The sequence below is a fragment of the Spermophilus citellus genome, assembly GCF_964194105.1.
Source record: "Spermophilus citellus genome assembly, chromosome: 2".
NCBI lineage: Eukaryota > Metazoa > Chordata > Mammalia > Rodentia > Sciuridae > Spermophilus > Spermophilus citellus.
Genome location: NC_138183.1, coordinates 226,793,605 through 226,813,730, shown reverse-complemented (window position 1 = coordinate 226,813,730; position 20,126 = coordinate 226,793,605). Strand labels below are relative to the sequence as shown.

The 20,126-nt window shown below is 39.2% G+C and overlaps 1 protein-coding gene across 2 annotated transcripts in view; it reads right to left on the bottom strand.

The window, feature by feature from the left end:
• Window positions 1-534: 534 nt before the first annotated feature.
• CAT (catalase) overlaps window positions 535-20,126 on the bottom strand; it is a 35,838-nt gene continuing 16,246 nt past the window's right edge. The window contains exons 7-13 of one of the 2 annotated variants that reach the window (XM_081278810.1): window positions 19,701-19,892; window positions 19,088-19,240; window positions 15,004-15,142; window positions 12,044-12,174; window positions 3,963-4,070; window positions 1,569-1,652; window positions 535-1,255 (exon numbers count right to left, since the gene is read on the bottom strand). In XM_081278810.1, coding sequence (XP_081134936.1) covers window positions 1,190-1,255; window positions 1,569-1,652; window positions 3,963-4,070; window positions 12,044-12,174; window positions 15,004-15,142; window positions 19,088-19,240; window positions 19,701-19,892 — 873 coding nt within the window. In that variant the 3' untranslated portion in view covers window positions 535-1,189. Of the gene's footprint in view, window positions 1,256-1,316; window positions 1,383-1,568; window positions 1,653-3,962; window positions 4,071-12,043; window positions 12,175-15,003; window positions 15,143-19,087; window positions 19,241-19,700; window positions 19,893-20,126 lie in introns of those variants that run through there. The other variant, XM_081278811.1, reaches the window with a different exon arrangement.

The window sequence follows — 20,126 nt, the reverse complement described above, 5'->3', positions numbered from 1 at the left end:
TGTGATTTAGAAGCATAAGGCAAATGTGAGTTTAAAGAAAAGGATAACTAAGAGTTCTGTGCCCCTATTTTTTAAACCTATAAAAAAATAAGTGAGCTAACAAAAGCAAGAGATCTAAGTATGATTTCAAAAGTCAGAATATTTGCTATTTTCTCAGTGTCCCCGAAGGTTGCTTTAAGACTATGAATTTTTAAAAATAACGCAGTGTCCTCAAGATATTGGTACTTTCATTTTTAAGGGTAAGCATCTGAAGACATATGAAATTTAAATTGTCTGGTGTCATTTTTCAAGTTATATATATATAGTCAAAAGAAATCAAGGCGGGTATGGTGCTGCATTGCCTGTAACCCAAGCAGCTCAGGAGGCTGAGGCAGGAGGTAGAGAATTCAAAGCTAGCCTCAGTAATAGTGAGGTACTTAGCAACTCAGTGAGACCCTGCTCTAAATAAAATACAAAATAGGGCTGGGGATGCAGCTTAGTGCAAGTTCAATCTCCAGTATCTCCCCCAAAAAAGAAAAAGAAATCAAATACCACTTCTTCTATTCTTAGAGATTATTTTATTGTAAAAATGTAAGCAATTACAAATCAGCTTGTTGCAAAATCAACGCTGTATTAGCATAAACACAATCCAAGTGAAAACTGGAATCTGGTCCATTACAGGCATTACACATCAAGCTGCGATGGCACTACTATTCTCTGAAGACACTGATGCAGTAAGGGTAGTTTTCCTATGAGAATCTTAGAAAAATAAAAATTTGAGTGGATCATCTTTATATTTTCTTTTTATATAATTATAGCCCCATTTTTATTAATAGGCCATAAGGTGATATGTAAACATACTTATTTCACCAAGATTTTTCTTATCAAATAAAATCATATTTCTACCTAGAAATTTTCTTCTAGTCATTTTAATGACTAATAATAATCCAACCAACTGTCGAATGCAAATACATGTTTCTTTTACATGATTGTTAAGCCTTAACTTTATTCTCTCCAAAGAAAGCAGCATTAAAAGTCACTGTTACATTATTTGCTATAGAAACCTGGATTTTCACTTTAAAGACATTAACTTTCATTCACACATTAGCACAGGAGAATCTTCATCCAGCGATGAGTGGGTTGCAGACGTGAACATCATGCTTCACTTCACAGACGCAGAGTTCCTTGCAGAAGGAGGAGGCCCGAAGTCTCACAGGTTAGCTTTCTCCCTTGCAGCCAAGTGAGACCCAGCCTGCACAAAGGTGTGGATCGCGTTCTGTTTTAAAAGAACAAGTGCATCAGGCTAATTAACTCACAGGCAACTACTGGTATCTTCTTTCACTTGTACCCAAATGAAAATAGTACTCCAGAATTCATTCACTTTAAACTTCCATTGTCTAGAGCTAAAAATGAAGAGTATGGTTTTGCAAGTAATTGCTTTATTTCTCAATTGAATTTCTGAAAAGCTGCTTGAGAAATCTATTAGTTGCAAGAAACAGGCCCTGGAGGGAATAATGTTCAGTGGAAACCAAGCTGTGTCTAACTAACCCATGCTCACATCCCATGAGAGCAGGGCTGCTCATGCTCACCTTACGCTTCTCAGTGTTGTATTTGTCCAAAAGAGCCTGGATGTGGGCCCCGTAGTCAGGGTGGACATCACTGAAGTTCTTGACCTAGAACCAAATGAAAATAAGTGTAAGCAGCACCTACACCCTTACCATGCCCCCTGGCGTCTCTGTTTCCCAGTGTATTTTTAGTAGAGGAGGAAGAACATCCCAGCAGGAAGCAGTACCACAACTCAGGTCTGGGAGTGGGCCTTGAGGGTCCAGTAACAACTCCGCCATATACTGACTAAGCAATCTTGTGTCAGTCACTTACCTGAGCTTCAGTGTCCCCCTCCCAAAATGCAAAAAATAATTTCACCTATGTAACATCATAAAAATCAAGTATTTGGTCTTTGTCCTATGATTCTGGCACAGAGCTCCTGAAACCCTTGGAACTGTCTTCTGTGTGAGACTGAGATGACTCGTGGGGGGTCCTAGAGAGCTTCAGGATGGAGCTAGTGCCAGAAAGACCAAGTGTGTGATCAGAAGGTCGCACCCCGTCCATCCCTGAGCCTCCAGGAGGGGAGAGGAGCTAGAGATTGTGTTCAGTCTCCAGGGCCAACAATTTCATCCCCTGAGCCTACATAATGAAACCTCCATAAAACCCCTAAATGACAGGGGTCAGGAGCTTCTGGATGGGGGGACACAGTGAGGTGTAGGAAGGTAGCACCCCCAGAGAGGCCAAGGAGCTCCAGGCCCTGCCCACACACCCTGCCCACTGCATCACCTCCACTTGGCTGTTCCTGAGTTGTAGCCTTTTTACAAATGGGTAAGTAAAGTAAAGCTCTTTCCTGAGTTCTGTGAGTCATTCTAGCAAATTACCAAACCCAAAGAAGAACCATGGGAACCCCTGGATCTGTAGTCAGAATATGCAGAAGGCGGGTAGTGGGACATTGCATTGGACAGTCTTATGGGGCCGACCCTCTAAGCTGTGGGTTCTGACACTTACTCAGATACTGACAGGTGCTATTAGAATTGAACTGAGTTGTGGGACACCCAGTTACTGTCAGAGAAGTAGAGAGCTGCTTATCGTTGGGAGAAAAAACACACAGAACCAACCGCATAGAATATTATAAGAAGAACACACAAGAGATGAGTGGCATTTGCTACATGTAGAGAGCTGAACTCAAAGTTCTCAACAAGTTATTAGCAACTGTGTGAAGCACTGCCTGAGTTCACAGTGAAGTGTACGGAGACACTGGCATCCACCAGGCAAGCCCACATACTTCGGGCAGGAATTCCTGAATGCAGGCTAAGCCCAGAACGTGGAAGGAGAAGGGGGGACATCAGGACATGTGACAAAAGACTGCCAAGGATGCAAGCCCAGTTCTGCTACTTATAAGTTATCTTATCCACTCTCACCAGAAAAATGAGATAAAACCTGCTCTTCCAGGTTCCAGAGCAACCATCTGGTTCTCTGCAGGTTCCTGAACCCAAGCCTTCAACATCCCACACAGCAGCCCTATGAACAGAAAAGCAGCAGCACAAGGAAATGGTAGGACTCCTAGATTTACAAAATGCTTGTCCCTGTGACAGGCCAGGAAACCAGAAGTAAGAGAGCTTCAGAGCTCCGTGAGCAGCAGCAGAAAGACCCTCTCCCCAAGTCAAAAGGTCAGCCTTCCTTCTGGAAGTCTCCCAGTTCTCACCCCAGAAAACAGGCAAGTGTCTAGTTTACATCTGAAGGAAGGTCAAGGTGTCATGACATCAAGCCTTTAGGCAGGTGTCAAACCACAAATATGTAAGCTGTATTTCTTATCATCCAAAATCTAAGGAAATGGTGGCAGGAGTCATACTCTAACATCAGACATTGACTTGTATTTACTATCCTGCACAGAAGTTGGTAGCTGTTAAATTAAATAGCACAGGAAAGAATTCATCCTGAACTCAACTAAAATTATTACACACTGGAAAAAAGGCTAAGGATCAGCAGATATGTCATACCAGATAAAATGAGACTAGAAAATAATCAAAGATTCATTGAGGATTATTACTTTAAAAAAATAAATATTATTACTTAGGCTCAAGTTAAGTAGGAGAGACATTCTCTTTCAGTATATTAGACAAAGGGAAATGAGGGGAAGGTAGGGGGGATAGCAAAAAGAAAGTCAGTGGAATGAATCTGACATAATTTCCCTATGTACATACATGAATACACCACAGTGAATACCACCATTGTGTACATCCACAAGAATAGGGTCCTAATTAGAATGAGATATATTACAGGCTTTTATATTATATCAAATGCATTCTACTTCATGTATAACTAAGAAACAATTAAAAAAAGAAGAAATGATACTTCTTTTAAAGGTTCTCCCACATCGCTGCACTACCTCCATCAGCCAGAAGATGTCACCCTTTAGCTTACAAAGATTGACTCACCGCTTTCTTCTGGATGAAGAGTTGTGCGTCCTTGAGATGGCCAGCAATGTTTTCACACAGGCGTTTCCTCTCCTCTTCATTCAGCACTTTTGTATAGAATTCCCTCACCTGCTCAGCAAAAAGAAGGCACAAAGAATCAAACAACCAATTTATCTCTCTCTCTCTCTCTCTCTCTCTCTCTCTCTCTCTCACACACACACACACACACACACACAAACACACCCAAAATGCTACTTTTGAAATATACCATTTTTAAAATTTAAGGATAATATAAAATAATTGGAACTGCCATTTGTGTTTTCTTGTGTTTTAAGCAAGACAGGAGGAACTCATTTCCTAATAGCTTATGAGTGTTTTTTAATAATGTTCTTCATAGTCAATGCTTATAAACATTCTATAAATACAAGACCTACAAATACACCACATTTTAATATCAATAAGTCAAAAATGTGCAAGTTGTCTCTGAATGTAAATGTAACATAATACAATCTTTGTTCAATTTTCCCAGAACCATGAGAAGAAAAAACTAATTCATTTAAATAGTACATCAGTGCTTACATTGGCAAGACAGATATTGATAGTGATATTTTGCTTAGACTGCTGAACTTACTACTATAGCAAATGCTGATAGATTAAAATCTATGAATTCTAGTAATCTCTGCTTGATCCTGAAATCAACCATTTCTAGGTTGTAGCTATGATTTTATTCTAACATTTCATTCATTCATTCATTCAACAAGTATCTGTTAAGTATGATTAATGTGACAGACTCAGCTCTGCACAATATTTTGTTAATGTTTACAAAATTCAATAATATCCAATTATGCAGTTATAAAATTCATAAAATCTTGAGGTATATATCGTTTTTCAAAGTAATCAAATATTTACATATACTCTTAAATTTGAGGAAAGTATGGGGCTAGGGTTATAGCTCAGGGATAGAGCATTTGCCTAGTATGTGCAAAGCCTGGCTTCAATCCTCAATACCAAAAAAAAAAAAAATTTTTTTTTGAGGAAAATATAAATCTAATAACAAAGTTTAAAAAAAATCAGACTTCAACAAAACCTAATTAAAGTACTGCACCCTGGGAATTTCCTCAGACATAGTTCCAATTAACTAATTTTTTCTTTAACTATATCTAACATTTTTTATAAACATCCACTGGGATTCAATATCTGTTGAATTTTTATTTTGAAGATTATTTGTTTCTAGAAATTTCTATTTGGTTCTTTTTCAAATCTACCTGGCATTCTTTGATTTTTCTTACATTCTAATTTTCTCTTATAGATTAATTCTTGTATCTCCTTAAATATGTGTACATGCTTATTTTAAAAGCACTTTCAGATTATCAGGTGTATGATTCTTACATCAGCAATTTCTCAGGCCACTGGATTTCATTGTATGTATTGTAGTTTTCCCGTGACTCATATTCAACAGGAATTATCTTCTATGTAAGTACCAAATGTGTCCCATCTGTGAAGATAACTTCATGTGGTGATTTTCTCGTCCTCTCTGCGAAGCCCAAAAGGGCTCACTGATTTACTTGTTTCTTAGTACACAGCTTCCATGTGGTTCTAGATGGGACCAGAATGTAGATACCTCACTTGAGAACAGAAGAGGGCAAGAACTCCCAATTTCTCAGGATTGAAGAAATTGATTCCATTTACAACTCACATGCTTCCAAGCTGCATCTTCAGTTTGAATGGTGGGGTGCTCTTTCCTGGTCTTTACCAATTCTAGCTCCCTACAACACATGAAGCCTGAAGCCTTACTTCTAACCTTTGGTTGGTTTGTTTTTATGTAGTGCTGGGAATCAAACCCAGGCATGCTAGGTGCCCCACCACTGAGCCACAACCCCAGTTCTCACTCCTAACCCTTTGGAGGCATAAAATCTTCATAAGGGGCAAATCAGGTCTAGTTACCTCCATGAGACTTCAATGATCACTCACTAATTCCATTTTCATTTCTGGGCCTTAAAGATGGTGTACAGGTAATATGTCTTAATTATAATAATTAGCTGAGCTGTATTATTCTTTAAAAAAAATTTGACCTAGCATTTCTGTGTGAGAAGAAAAAGAAAACTCTCCTGTGTCACCTCAATCTACCATCTTGGACTAAGAAAGGAATTAGTTATTACATTTTCAATGGTGCACTACAGCCAGCTTGTCATAAAAGTACATTATCATGATTTCAGGAATTCTTTAAATAAGTTATTAAATATGCTTTTGTAAAATTTAAATTCTAACAGTTTAAAACTGAAATAACAGTAAAGATTAAAGAAATACTCAAAACACATCATTTTATAATTAAGATATATTACCTATGGTTTTAAGATTGCTTATCTCTGTACTATCTCTCTGGTGGAAACAGTATGTAACAGTGATATTAAGCATCACTTCCCAAAGCCATAGGTTCAACGATATCATTTGGGCAGCTTAAAATCTGCCTTTCTGGGGTTGTAGCTCAGTAGAGCGATTACCTCCCATGTGTAAGGCACTGGGTTCGATCCTCAGTACCACATAAAAATGAATTTAAAAAAAAATAATGATATTGTGTTCATCTACAGCTAAAAAAATTTTTAAAAATCTGCCTTAGGGAATAGCTGCACCCTGAAAATTGATGAACCACAACTTTCTCCCCCAGGGAGTCAAGAATTAAGTATTTGTCAACACACGACCAAATAAACCCCCACAAAATATTTATTCTTCTAGAGATTTGATCAATCTCCAGTTTTAAGAAGCAAATAAAAAAGTACCCACATGTGTGTACAAAGATAAACAGCACACCTATTTCAGCATGTGGCCTAACTAGACTACATCACAAATAGCATGAACAGGAAGACTCTTCACCCAACCCTAGCTTCTGTCTTCACTACTGTTCAAATAAAGGCAGTTAACTTTGAAAAGTTCAACTGGAGGACTCTCCTGTGCTCTGACTTGCATGTTCTCAAGTCTGGCTAACAACCACTACCCTACAACTCAGTTGCTCACTGCAGAGGGGCATGGACTGTTCTATCATCAATAAATAAAGGATTTGAAACCACTCCATCAGCTCCACATGTTAACCATTGACCCTTAGTGGCAGGACCAAATTCCTTTTTTTATTTAACAAAAAAAAAAAAAGTGTCACAGTTACCAGTCAATGCAAAGTAAGAGGATTTTTTTCTTTAATAACCTTTTTAATTTAAGTGGAACATTCGTGGCAGTAAAGAGCATCAATCATAAGTGTAAAGTTCAATGTTTCAGTGAACACAACTGTGTAGCGACCACCCAGATGAAGATGAAATAATGCCCACATCTCAGAAATCCCCTTTCTCCTACCTAAAGGCAATTCATTTTCACTTCTAATAGTATAAATGTGTTTGGGCTTTGTTTTTTGAAATGTAATCATACAGCCTATATTCTTTTATCTGGTCTTTTTGCTCAAAGTCATGTTTGTACAAATTCAACTGTATTATTGGTTTATTGCAATAGTTTATAAATTTCCATTACTATACATTGTGAGAATATACCGTTGCTTACTTTTCCATTCTTTCATTAAATGAACATTTGGATAGCATGAACAGTCTTATAAATGTCTTCAAATGATCATATATACAGCTTTCTATTGGGTATCAACTGAAGAGTGGGTCTGCTGGGTCAAAAGGCAAGCATATGTTCAGCTTCAACAGATATTGTCAAACAACCTTCCAAAACAGCTGAACTAAGCTAAACTCACATCAGAGTTATTCTTGTTCTCACAACACTTGATAGGGCAATCTTTTTAATTCTAGCTATTTTGGTACAAGTGTAGCAGTGTTTCTTAGTTGGCATTTTAGTGATGATTATTGAAGTAAACCACCTTTTTTCAACCATTTGGATATCTACCTGGTGATGTGCCTATTGGACTGCTCATTTTTCTATTCAGTGGTCTTTTTCAGATTGCTCTGTAAGAGTTCCTCATATATTCTGCATATAACTCATTTGTTAGATGAATTGCAAATATATTTTCCCCATTCTGTAATTTTTCTTCTCAATTTCTAAATGATGTCTCATAGAGCTGGGGATATGGCTCACTGGTAGAGTGCTTGCCTAGCATGCATGAGCCCCTGGGTTCAATCCCCAGGACTGTATGTGTATGTGTGTGTGTGTGTGTGTGTGTGTGTGTGTGTGTATAGTCTCATGATAAAGAGTTCTCTTTCCTCATGAGCTAGTCTTATTATCTACTGCCCTACCTTCCAACTCACTAATCTTCTCTTCAGCTGTGCTAATCTCCTTTTAAATTCATCTACTATGTTATTATTTTAAGTTGTTGCAATTTCTAGTTCAGTATGTCTATTTAATTTTTTATAGATTAAAGTTATAATATTCCCCTTATTGTCACCTATTTTCTTGAAAACATTAATCATGGTTATTCTAAAACCTGCATCTTACAATTCCATTATCTGCCTCCAGTATGTTTGTTTGTACTGTCAGTTTTTGGTTTTTTTTCTTCATATCATCTTGATTTTTCAGTCATAAAGTCTTATGTGTTAGGTGTACCTTATTATTACTGAATTGACATTTATACGTGAAAAGATCTAGATATAATCTGAGGTTCTATTATCTGCCAAAGAAGATTTATGTCTGCTTCGGGGAAGCATTAGAATGGAGAAGATCACCTGTGATATTACAGCATGTACATTTGGTTTAGGGCCATGGTTCCTGGCTCAGAACTTCCTCCCCAAAGTAGGCCATAGAAAATAGTATTTTTCTTCCCTGAGCAGGTCATATCTTCCCTTGTCTCTCTGTGTTGGAGTTGCCATAAAGAAATTCTCTATTCTTGTCTGACAGTAGATCATAACACACTCCTCATTCCAGAAAGTCCCATAAACAGAAAGGAGAATTTCTGCACAGAGGCCAAGCAGAAACTGAACAGATCTTGCTGGGTTTCCCTACTCAGTCTAGTAGCAGTAGCATTAGATATGCAATTAAATTAAATTAAATTAAATTAAAAAAAAAAACAGGGTTCCCAGGGCTTCCAAATAGCTGAACATGAGGTTCTTCTTGGGGGGTGCACTGTCAGAGAGGGCATAGAAGCACTGTGCCCTTCTCCTATACCCTGCCCTATGCAGCTCTTCATCTGTATATTCTGTAATATCCTTAATAATAGAGCTGTAAACATATTTCCCCAAGTCCTGTGAACCACTCAAGCAAATTAACTGAACCAAACCTGAGGAGAGGGTTGTAGGAACCCTAATTTATATCCCTATAGTGAGAAGCACAGGCAAAAAGAAATACCTTGAGGCTTGAGACGAGCATTAGGGGTGAGGGAGAGCAGTCTCAGGGACAGAGCCCTCAACCTGTGGGATCTGACACTCTAGGTAATGTGAGAAATGAATTAGATTAGGAGACACTCAGTGCTATGGCTTGGTTATGAAGTCCCCCCCACCCTGCACAAGGAAATTCATATGTTGAAGGCTTGTTCCCCAATGCAGCAACGTTCAGAGGTGGGATTTGGAATAGTGATTGGCCTCTCACCTCATCAAGGATTAATCCACTGATGGATTAATAATTTGTTGGCATTATGGGAGCTGGTAGATATTTTAGAAGTCAGGGCCTAGTTGGAGGAAGTTGATCATTTGGTAGTGTCCTGCTTTGTTTTGTTTTCCTCTTCTTCTTCTTCCTCCCCTTCCCCCCGTCCTTCCCCTCCCCCTCTCCCTCCTCTTTTCCCTCCCCCTTTCCCTCCTCCTTTCCCTCTCCTTCCTGGCCTCCAGGAGCTGAGCAGCTCTTCTCTGCCATGTCATTCTATATCTCAGGACCAAAGCAATGAAGCTGCTGACCATGGACCAAAATCTTTGAAACTGTGAGCCAAAATAAATCTTTCCTCCTCTAAGTCGTTTTTCTCAGGGTATTTTTCACAGCATTGAAAATCTGACTAACACACCCAGCTAGTGTCCCCTATAGACTGGACCACTTGCTTGCTGGTGGCAAGAAATCCCCACGCCTTTCAAGGTCACAGAAGTCTATGTCGATTGTGGTGGCGTTCCGACACGTCCTGTCTGAGACTGAGCTGATGCACAGCTGCGTTTCAGCTCTTGGGAGAACAAGTTTATTTCAGGCTTGCCCTTCTTCCTAGGCATGGCCCTTCAGGGTTCCAGCTGGAGCCTGGGGTGGTAACCAGAGGTTCTCCTCCTCAGCAGACCCTGGGCTGCAGTGCAGGCCCATGAAACTGCTCTGAACTCCACTGGCATTCTGACCCATGCTTGCAAGACATTAATAAATGCTTTATGAGGAGAGGACAAGAAACTTCAGGCTTGCCTGGCACCTTCTTTTTCCTGCACTTCCTTCTCTCTGACATCTTGATCCCTTAAATCCTCCAAAACCTTGAACCACATGCTTTCTGTATTTTCCCTAGCATTCCAATGTTCTCCATAAGTGGATATGTCTGCCAGAGCCAGAGTAGGAGTCCACGTGAATCATTTTTAACAGAATAAATCTGAACCTTCTTTATTTCCCATATGACTTATCATTATATAATCATGTTATAAATCTATAATAACAGTAACATGACTGTTTGGAAATGTGCATACTATATGGTCATAAGAAGATCTCTCAATATACCAAGGATCACATGGTAAATTTTAAGGTGCAAACAGTAGCCTCATTATTAATTTGTTCAAGAGATATATGATGCATATTATATCTATATTGACCTGGCACAGGCAAATTTCTTTGCAAGACAGGGAGTATGCAGCAATATACTTAGTAACACTGCATCACTAAAAATATAAAAGTTTTTATAGGAGCTATTTTAAATTAAACATGATTTATATCTTAAAATAATGTTTACACACACACACACACACACACACACACACTCACACACATGCAAATGTCTTTCAAATATATCCCCCCAGTGAATTAATTCGTATATTTAAGTATATCTTACTTGGAATCCACATTCTCATATTGAGAAACTAGAAATAGGTTCCAACCCAATTTAAATACTAAGTTTAACATAAATGACCTGTATAGAACTCTAGAACAACTACATTTTTTAACTTTATTCTTGTGAGTGTGGTGTAAGTTGCACTGAACACATGACTGGCATGGAGCTGCCCATGCATGAGCCCCTCACAGCAGCTACTGAAAGTCCCCTTGGGGTAGCCATAGGTGATTGGAAACAGGATGAGCACCTGACCTGCGGCAGTCAACTACAGGCTGACCAGAGACCAATGACACAGAAGCCAGGGTGAAAAGATTAGCTGAGTCCATCTGATTCTCTCTCTCTAGAATCTGATACAGAAGTATTAAGAGGAGTAGAAGGCGCTCCCCCACACTCACAAACACACACAAAAAGGGCAAAGAAAAGAATAAAAAAAGAAAATAGCTACATGTAACATTTGAAAGGCTCTGAGAAGGGCCTGGCAGTGGGGAAGGGGTTATTTAACAGATTATGGATCTGAAATTCACAACATTAAGAAACAGAGCTTTTGTGACAATATTGAGGATCACACCATTGCAAACCTTGGAGTTGTGGCACACTGCCTTCCTATGCTCACCAATAGTCACAGGAAGAACAACAACATATCTCTCACTTGGTTGCTATGTAGACTTGTTGCTTCTAGTAACATCATTACTTAAAAACTAATTTGAAGAATATGCAATAGTTGGTTTAAACTGGCTTCAAGCAGTATAAAAAGATATTGGTCAGGATTATCATCCAAAATAGAAAAGATAAATGATAGAAATATTCATATTTTAAAACAACAATTAAGTCAATCGAAGGAACAGGAAAAACATCTAAGTAGATTTGATGGTGCTTAAGCTGTACTTGCTCATTTCTTAGATTTCTGTGAAAACACATTTCCCCAGCAGCCCCAGCTATATCCCTTCAATAAGACTTAGGGGAACTGAAATGAGTCTCCACACCTTGAACGGAAAGAGCACAGTAATACAACTATTCAACCCCTTCCAATAAGGATCATGGTTTCCTATTAGAGATAAGTCTTCTCTGAATTCAATTTAAGAAGTTAGATCCTTTAAGAGAGGGGGGAAATAGGCAGACATCAACAGGGAGAATAAGCAAGTGACCTCCATGGCAGACAAGGAACCATTACCTGAGTGACATTGTCCTCATTGGCACTGTTGAAGCGCTTCACATCTGCAGAGGCTTGTGAGCCATGCTCCAGGGCTGAGGGCTGCTGTTCTGGAGCACAAAAGCTGTTGGGATAGTAATTTGGAGCACCACCTTTAAAGGAAATCAAGACTCATTAGCAATATGAAGACTGAAACCAGTAGGCAAGCAATTAATATTCAAGGAAAAAAATTCAAGTGGTAATCAAATACACATATACACACACGTGCAATTTTTCACTTCTCAGACTTGGCTACAGGCAGTGCTAAGAGTCTTAGAGAAGGCTTCATCTTCTCAATGCTCATATGGGCTGCCTCAGCCTGAGTGAACAGAGATCTCCAAGTCCATTTCAACCTGTCAACAGTTCTTAGCTATGTAGTCTCCTGATGCTCACCCGCACAAGCATAAGTTTTCAAAGATTTGATGTGGTCACCACTGAGACTAGACTGATAGACACATTTCAAATCGAAGAGTTTTATTTGGACTTGGGTTCCACTTGAATACTGAATCACACAACTCTTAGGAATAACTTGAAAGTTCTAGCCCTGTTCCTTCCATCCACAGATCAGTTATGGAGCTCTGAGATGCTAAGGGACTGTGCAGGTCACCCAGGAATGAGTCAGCAGGAGATGTGGGCGAGAGCTCTGGGCTTCTCATCTCTTCCAGCACAGCCTACTTATTATATCTGGCCATTACCGAACTCTATTCCACTGCTCCTTAAATGTTTTTAAAATTCTCACATTATCTCTCTTTTACTATGATGACTTTGATTTTAGCTTTACTTTCACATTCCTCCATAGACTAGTAAAAAAGATATTTTTAAAAATTTTATATTTCTAGTGTGTCAGCATTCATTTATCTGGACTTTATAGAAAGAAATAGTGACAAATATAATCACAATATTTCCTATGACACAGGCTTTTTTTTCCCATTCTGGCATACTTGGTTTCCAAATGACACTCTGCCTCAGCTGAGACCTGTGGAAGCTGACTTATCTGGGCCCACACTGCCTAAATAGAAACTTCAATGGTTTGCGCAAACCAGCCTGTGGTTGGAATTTTACCTAGCTCACTGCCAGAGCACATTATCCACAGTAGATAATTAAGAGATGCCTATGTATGATACCAATCAGGGCACCAAGTATCAACAGAGAGAATAAGCAAGTGACCTCCGCGGCAGACAAGGAACCATTACCTGAGTGACACATATCACCATTATGAAGCTCAATTACTAGCTCAAGAAATTTGTCAGCTATGTCTCCATGGAAAGCAAAATGCTCCAACAATCAGCTACCAGTGTTTTCTGCACTAAGAATTTGATCTTTAACATGATCTTTGAGTAATTTCAAAATTCCATTTCCAAAAAAGCTCTGACCTTTACTCAAAGTGGGAGTTGTCTTTAAAGCACTGACTATTGGGAATAATTAAACTCTTTCATGGAACTTTACAAGCACAGCCCACATGCTCTACTTCTAGAATCAGGCAGCGTGTCAAATACATCCATACACAGTTTTTTCCTTAAGAATGCCACTGTAATGGTAAACAAGAATGGTAAACATGAAGCAGTTGTTTATGAGTAAAGTTCAAAAGATACATTGATCTCCGATTGACAGTTTCAACAAAAAAAGGACTGAAGAAAGTGAATGGAAAAAAACAACGAACAGAAGAATGAAAACACAGAAGACTACTTGAGGCAATGACACAATCACGCCTCTGAGTAAGTTAGGGAACAAAAATACTGCAGCCACCTACTAGAATTAGTTAGGAAGCGTGTAAACTTGTTCCATACGTGGAAAAGGATTAATAGCCATGGTAAGAGCAAAGCACAAAGTTACATATACAAAATAATCTAAAGTATAAAAAATATTAATAGAAAAGAACAGCAAGAAACACAGTAAAATGCCCAGTCGTGGCCTTGGGATTCTGAGACCATGAATAGATTTTCTTCTCTTCTTCTCTTCTGTATTTTCCAAATTTCCTTTAAGGCACATTTGTTTTTATCATAGAAAAATAAATTTTGTTTTTACATAGGCATCTATGACTATAAATATCGATCATCAGCAAAATTTCTGAAGAGATCAATATAAGCAACCTGTACTGAAACACGTGTCCCAGGTAGGAATTATAACACTAAGATCTATACTAAACTGTGGGACAGTGAAAGAAAAACACTAATCAGGCATTCTGTTTGGCTAACTAGCATAAGTAATTAACAACCCAAGACTGTACATAGCACCCAAAAAGGAATTAAAAGAAAAAAGGCATAAATTTGGTAAATGAGCTCCAAAAAACCAAAATGCAGTGGGTTGTCGTCTCGCCAGTTGATCTCACTTCTGTCTAAACAAGGAGTGGCCTAGCAGCACCCAGTGGTTTGCGCAAACCAGCCTGTGGTTGGAATTTTACTAGCTCACTGCTGGATCCATCGACATGAATTCAACCACATTCCCTCAGCACAGGGAATCCTCTGACCTCTCTGCCTTCCTTTCTCTCCTCCCACTAGGCCATCCTATCCCTTCTAGACCCTAGATGGACCTGCTCCTCCACGGCCTCAACAGAAGCATAAAAAAAGGCAGAAGACATCAGGTCTTGACTTTGCACTGCCAAGGATCTAAGTCCTAGAGATTTGAGGAACCGTCCATTTTGTAACTCCCATATAAGCTTCACTCTAGTACAGCCAAATGGCAAGATTTTTCTCCCTGCCTTCAACTATCAGATGGCCAGCAAAGTAAAATCTGAGGCAGGAACTCTTGACAAAATACATCAAAGAGATACAGGCGGGAGAGTCCTGGGGAAGTCTGAACCAATAGTGCTGGGCAAGAAATACTTGGTCATGGCAGCACCTGCAGAGACTGTCACAGCAAAGGAGGTCCTGTGGGGATGGTTTGAAAGCCACTGGTGTCCTGCCCTATGTGCCCTCTGCCCTGGTAGGGGAGCCAAGGCCTACCCTGATTGTCATGCATGCACATGGGGCCATCACGCTGGTAGTTGGCCACTCGAGCACGGTAAGGACAGTTCACAGGAATCTGAAGATAGTTGGGTCCCAGGCGGTGGCGGTGAGTGTCAGGATAGGAAAAAAGGCGGCCCTAGGGTAACAAACATGACAGAGACAGTTACTTATGAAATAGGAAGTGGCTATAAATGTCATTGTGACATTTAATGTGAAAAGGACTCTTGTTCATGGTCACCACAAAACTCTGCCTATCACCTCTCCAAAGAGCCAGGGTCTGGGCTGGGGATGTGGCTCAAGCGGTAGCGCACTCGCCTGGCATGCATGCGGCCCGGGTTTGATCCTCAGCACCACATACAAACAAAGATGTTGTGTCTGCCAATAACTTAAAAATAAATATTAAAAAAAAAAAAGAGCCAGGGTCTCATTTATGAAGTGAATTCTCCCTAACTGAACTGCCATGTGACCTTCAGGCCACATGGCCACCCATAAACTTCATGTCTGTCCTAAAATAATGCCTCTTTTTCCACCCAAATGACAAGAAAATATCCTGTCTAATATTATTTCCCATTTCTAAGGAAGTTTAAAGTTGTAAAATAAATTTGCTAGAATCTAACTAACCAGAATCCTGAATTAATTCCAAACCTCCTCATTCCCCAACCCTAGGGAAGAAATCGACTGTTTGCTCTTAAAAAGCAGTACATTTCTACAAATCCAACTACATGGGAATTCTTCAAAGAAGCACCTTCCATATTGCATTCTGAATCATCTCAGGTATGCTGGGAGTTCTAAAACCTTTTAGGTCTAAACAAAGTACTACACAAAGAAAACTGCCTCAAAATCGTCACTCTACAATGTCAAAGGTAACAAATCGAAGATTGATAAATGTTTTGTATGAACCAAGGCAGATAAGCATTTTGATGTTTCTTTCATTAAAACTTTACGATCAGTTTTAATATCCAATTTCAATATTGAACTATTCTCATTATTCAAAATTCTACTCTATGAGCAATTTTTCTTTCATTGACTTGATCACTGATCTTGAATCTTAATTAGTATTCTTATATCCCAAATTTGACAATAGAAAAATAAAAGCCAAGTTGAATATTCTATACCAAATCATCCCTACTGGCAAGCGGTACCTAGTCCCACAGTTCTGTCCACAAAATGCTCTTGACTGAAAACTCCACTCCCATTGTCATTTTAGATAGTCTAAGATAATACTCAGATGGCTGGTCATGCAGCCATGACTAAAACCCAGCTACAGTTGAGAAGCTGGTTGCCTCTTTTGACTCAAGAAGTTGTGCTCCAATTCTTATCAACAGGGTACAAGATACAATCTAGCTATGAGCAACTCCTGAATATAGCCTCTATCTCATGAGTTCTGGTTTTCCATCAACCTACTCCGTCTACGGGTGGAGATCCACAAAGGTTATGAAATGGGCACAGTGAGGCCATACCTGACACCAACTTGAATCTAGGTCTTACTCAAGGCCCTGCCCCTGTGCTCCCTTGCTGAGCCTGGAGGGAAAAGCAGACCAATCCCTTTGCATGCAAGCAACTGGCCCACTTCTCCAACTCCAGCTGGTAAATTGAAGAGTGTGGGAGTAAAGAGGCTGCACCTGCACTGTCAGGTACTCTGGGACAGTCTCTCTGGGACTCACATTACACTATTTTGTTCATTTCTCAGTGGTCTGGCTTATAATTTTGAATAAAGTCTTAAAATTTGTTAGCAAGGCCTGTGAAAGATAAATCAGAACACTGTGCACTAACACCCCAACTTCCACTGCCCAAGCTGCAGCCCTCACTGGCTCTCATCAGGAGCAATTTCAAAGTCCTCCTAACTAGCTCTCCATTTCCAGTCCCTCCTCCAACAACACATCCTACCAAAAGAATCTTCCTAAAGCCCAATCAGATTATATCACTAATCTATTAAAACACCTTAAACTTGTTACCAAATGGCTAAATGAGTACAACAGTCCTTTCTCAACTGCACAGCTCCTAAAGAATTTTGTGGAATAAGAATTCACAACTAAATGACCTGAGAAGTTATGGGAAAAGCTAGGATAGGATCGACAGTCTGATAAAACTTAGAGAAGTTCTTTCAAACACTTGAAAAATTCATCAGGAAAAACTAAAGCACACTTAACTTAAAACATACATACTTGTCAGAACTAAAATGTGGAAATGACATAATTGATTTCCATTTGTCATCCTTTTTCATGCTTTTTTTCCCCATAATTTCAAATGCCTTATACATGCATTTGCTTTTGTTGTAGAGAATAGATATTCACTCTTGGTCCTTTTCCCTGCGCCTAGAATTCCATTTATATCTTCAGTGTTCTACTAATCATGTGACTCAGTGTGCCTGCCTCCAGGTCTCACTGGGATCCCAGCGACCAGTGATTCTTATGAGAAGACTCAGGTGAACTTTTGTTCCTCAATACTACAGTTATGCAGTCTTAGCTTGGCTATGACAATTTCACACCATGATGAACCCCATTAGCCCCTCCATCATAGAGTTCAGCACTCCTCCAAACCCAGGCAGGAAAGCTTTGGGGCCCAGGGTCACACTGCCTTAGCTTCCTCAATTCCTCAGTTTCAATGCAAGCATTTCTACTTATGCACTGTAGTCTGCTCAAATTTCCCTCATTATTCCCAGCTGCCAGCTCCCTCATTCTCTATTTATCACCAAGAGGAGTGATTCTATTTGTTATCTACCAGACCACATTGCTCAAAACCAAAGAAACTATTGTTTTCCTAGAAAGAACAACTGTCTAAATTTCCACTCAAGCACTTAAAGTCTCCTCTGACATATACTCAATGAACCAGTCCAAACTCAATTCTTCTCATTCAAGAAAGAATGACAATGTAGCTAAATATACCCAAAATATTCTACCTGTCCTGTCCCATTTACCTGTTGAAAATAAAAATCCTGGCCATTCTTCAAAACCCATCTCCAATGATACCTCATTCCTAAAATTCTGTCACAGATCTCTGATCAGACAACATTTCAGGTTTGGATTCATCATGGCACTCTGCCTTATGTTATGGTCATCTTGTGTTTTTATATCTGTCATAGCATCTAGGACAGGGCTATCACACACAATACAAAGGTACTCAATTTATGTTAGTTAAAAGAAACAAAAACTAAAGCCAAAACATACTTTCTATAAAAGCCCTAGATATCCCTAATGTCATAGCAAAAAGTTAATATTTTAAAAAAATTTAAAAACAGGAATCTTAGCTTGTACTCCATGGAGACTGACACCTGCCCTGGAATCAGAACTTACATAAGCAGCAACCTTCAGCCACTGTGGTCTGAGCTAGGGTATGATCTTTAACCTCTGTTTTGTTCTCAAAGTCCAAAAACACACACACACACACACAAAAAAAAATTATTTACATGTTAATTATTAAGCAAATTATTTTCCTACTGATCTGTGGTCCCAAGTAGAATCTCCATTCTTTGTACTCTTGGAAGAGCATATTGGTAAGTGAAAACGGGCCCTGAATGCCTAGCAACTACTGCAAGACATATCACTGAATTAATCTGCCTTTAATCACTGGCAGTTTAATTCATAAAAATTGTCCCCAGATCTGCCTTTATGGATGAAAAATGCAAACATCACCATGGAATAGGAAATGGATGAACTTATGCTAAGGTGTTCTAATCAATTAATTATTATTCCCTCCTGGCCATCTCAGGCCAAAACCATGCTTTACCCTACAAACACCTAAGGTACTTCTATTATGTTTTTTATTTTTAATTAAGAATCTAAATGTTCATATCTTCACATATGTAGGAACTTTACTAGAGAACTTGGTTTAAAACTGGTTTATTTAGGAATGCCCATCTAAGAATGTTTCAGCCCAATGAGTTCCACAAGGAACTAAGCACTTAAACTAAGTTTAAGTAAATGTTCTAATTAATTCCTGGTATAAAGATCATGCCAAATCACACATTGTGTGTGTGTGTGTGTGTGTGTGTGTGTGTGTGCGCGCGCACTCTCAAGCATATGTATGTGTCTGTTCACAAACAGGACACCTGCCTGAGAACATCTCAATCCACCAAGCTTACCTGAAGCATTTTGTCAGGACTGGCCTCAATGCCAGGTGGCATATTGCTCGGGTCAAAGGCTATCTGTTCAACCTCAGCGAAGTAATTAACTGGATTTCGGTTTAAGACCAGTTTGCCAACGGGGATGAGAGGGTAGTCTTTGTGAGGCCAAACCTGAAAAGAATGTCATGTTCTCAATTACCAGACAACCAACTGAAGAGCATTAAAGGTGCCCATGAATATATCAACTTTCAAATATAATCAAGTTGGTGAAAATAATTTTTGACCCAACAAAACATGATAAGAATTTAAGGTGAGAATGTAACTAAAATCTTTTACAACAGTAAGTAGTAAGTATTGGCCCTTTCCCAGGGCAAAAGTACATCAGATTTCCAAAATTCATTCCCTGCTAATAACAATAAATGAAGCCCCCTATAGAAACTCCATGCACTTATCCAACAGAGTGTGGAACTGGGATGTTGGGGGCCTCACCCACAGCAACAAGACCTGAAGTGCTGCCACCACAGGTCTATGATGTCCCTGCAACTGTGAACACGCCATTGGGATTTGTGTTGTTTTCTTAATTAGGTAAGAAGAGACTTCAAAAAGAAAAACATAATTGTTGCTGACTTACCTTGGTGAGATCAAATGGATTAAATGGGAAAGTTTCTGCCTCTCTGAATGTCATGACCTGGATGTAAAAAGTCCAGGAGGGGTAGTTGCCTTTGGCAATGGCATTGAAAAGGTCCCGGATGCCATAGTCAGGGTCTTCCTGGGAAAGTCTTGCAGCCTCCTCAACAGGAAGGTTTTTGATGCCCTGGTCAGTCTACAGAAAGGAAAGAATGAGGTCAAACTCAAACTTACTGGTCAAGCTATCAAAATTTAATCAGAATTCATTGAACAACCGTGAGAAACCTTACTCAAAGACTAAGCTTTTTTTACAATAGTTTTATTGTTTAAGTCTGATACTAGTGAATTTATCAATAAGAAATTCTACTTGATTATCCTGATTCTTTTAAATATCAAGTAAACCCATCCATACATTTCATATTAAACATTA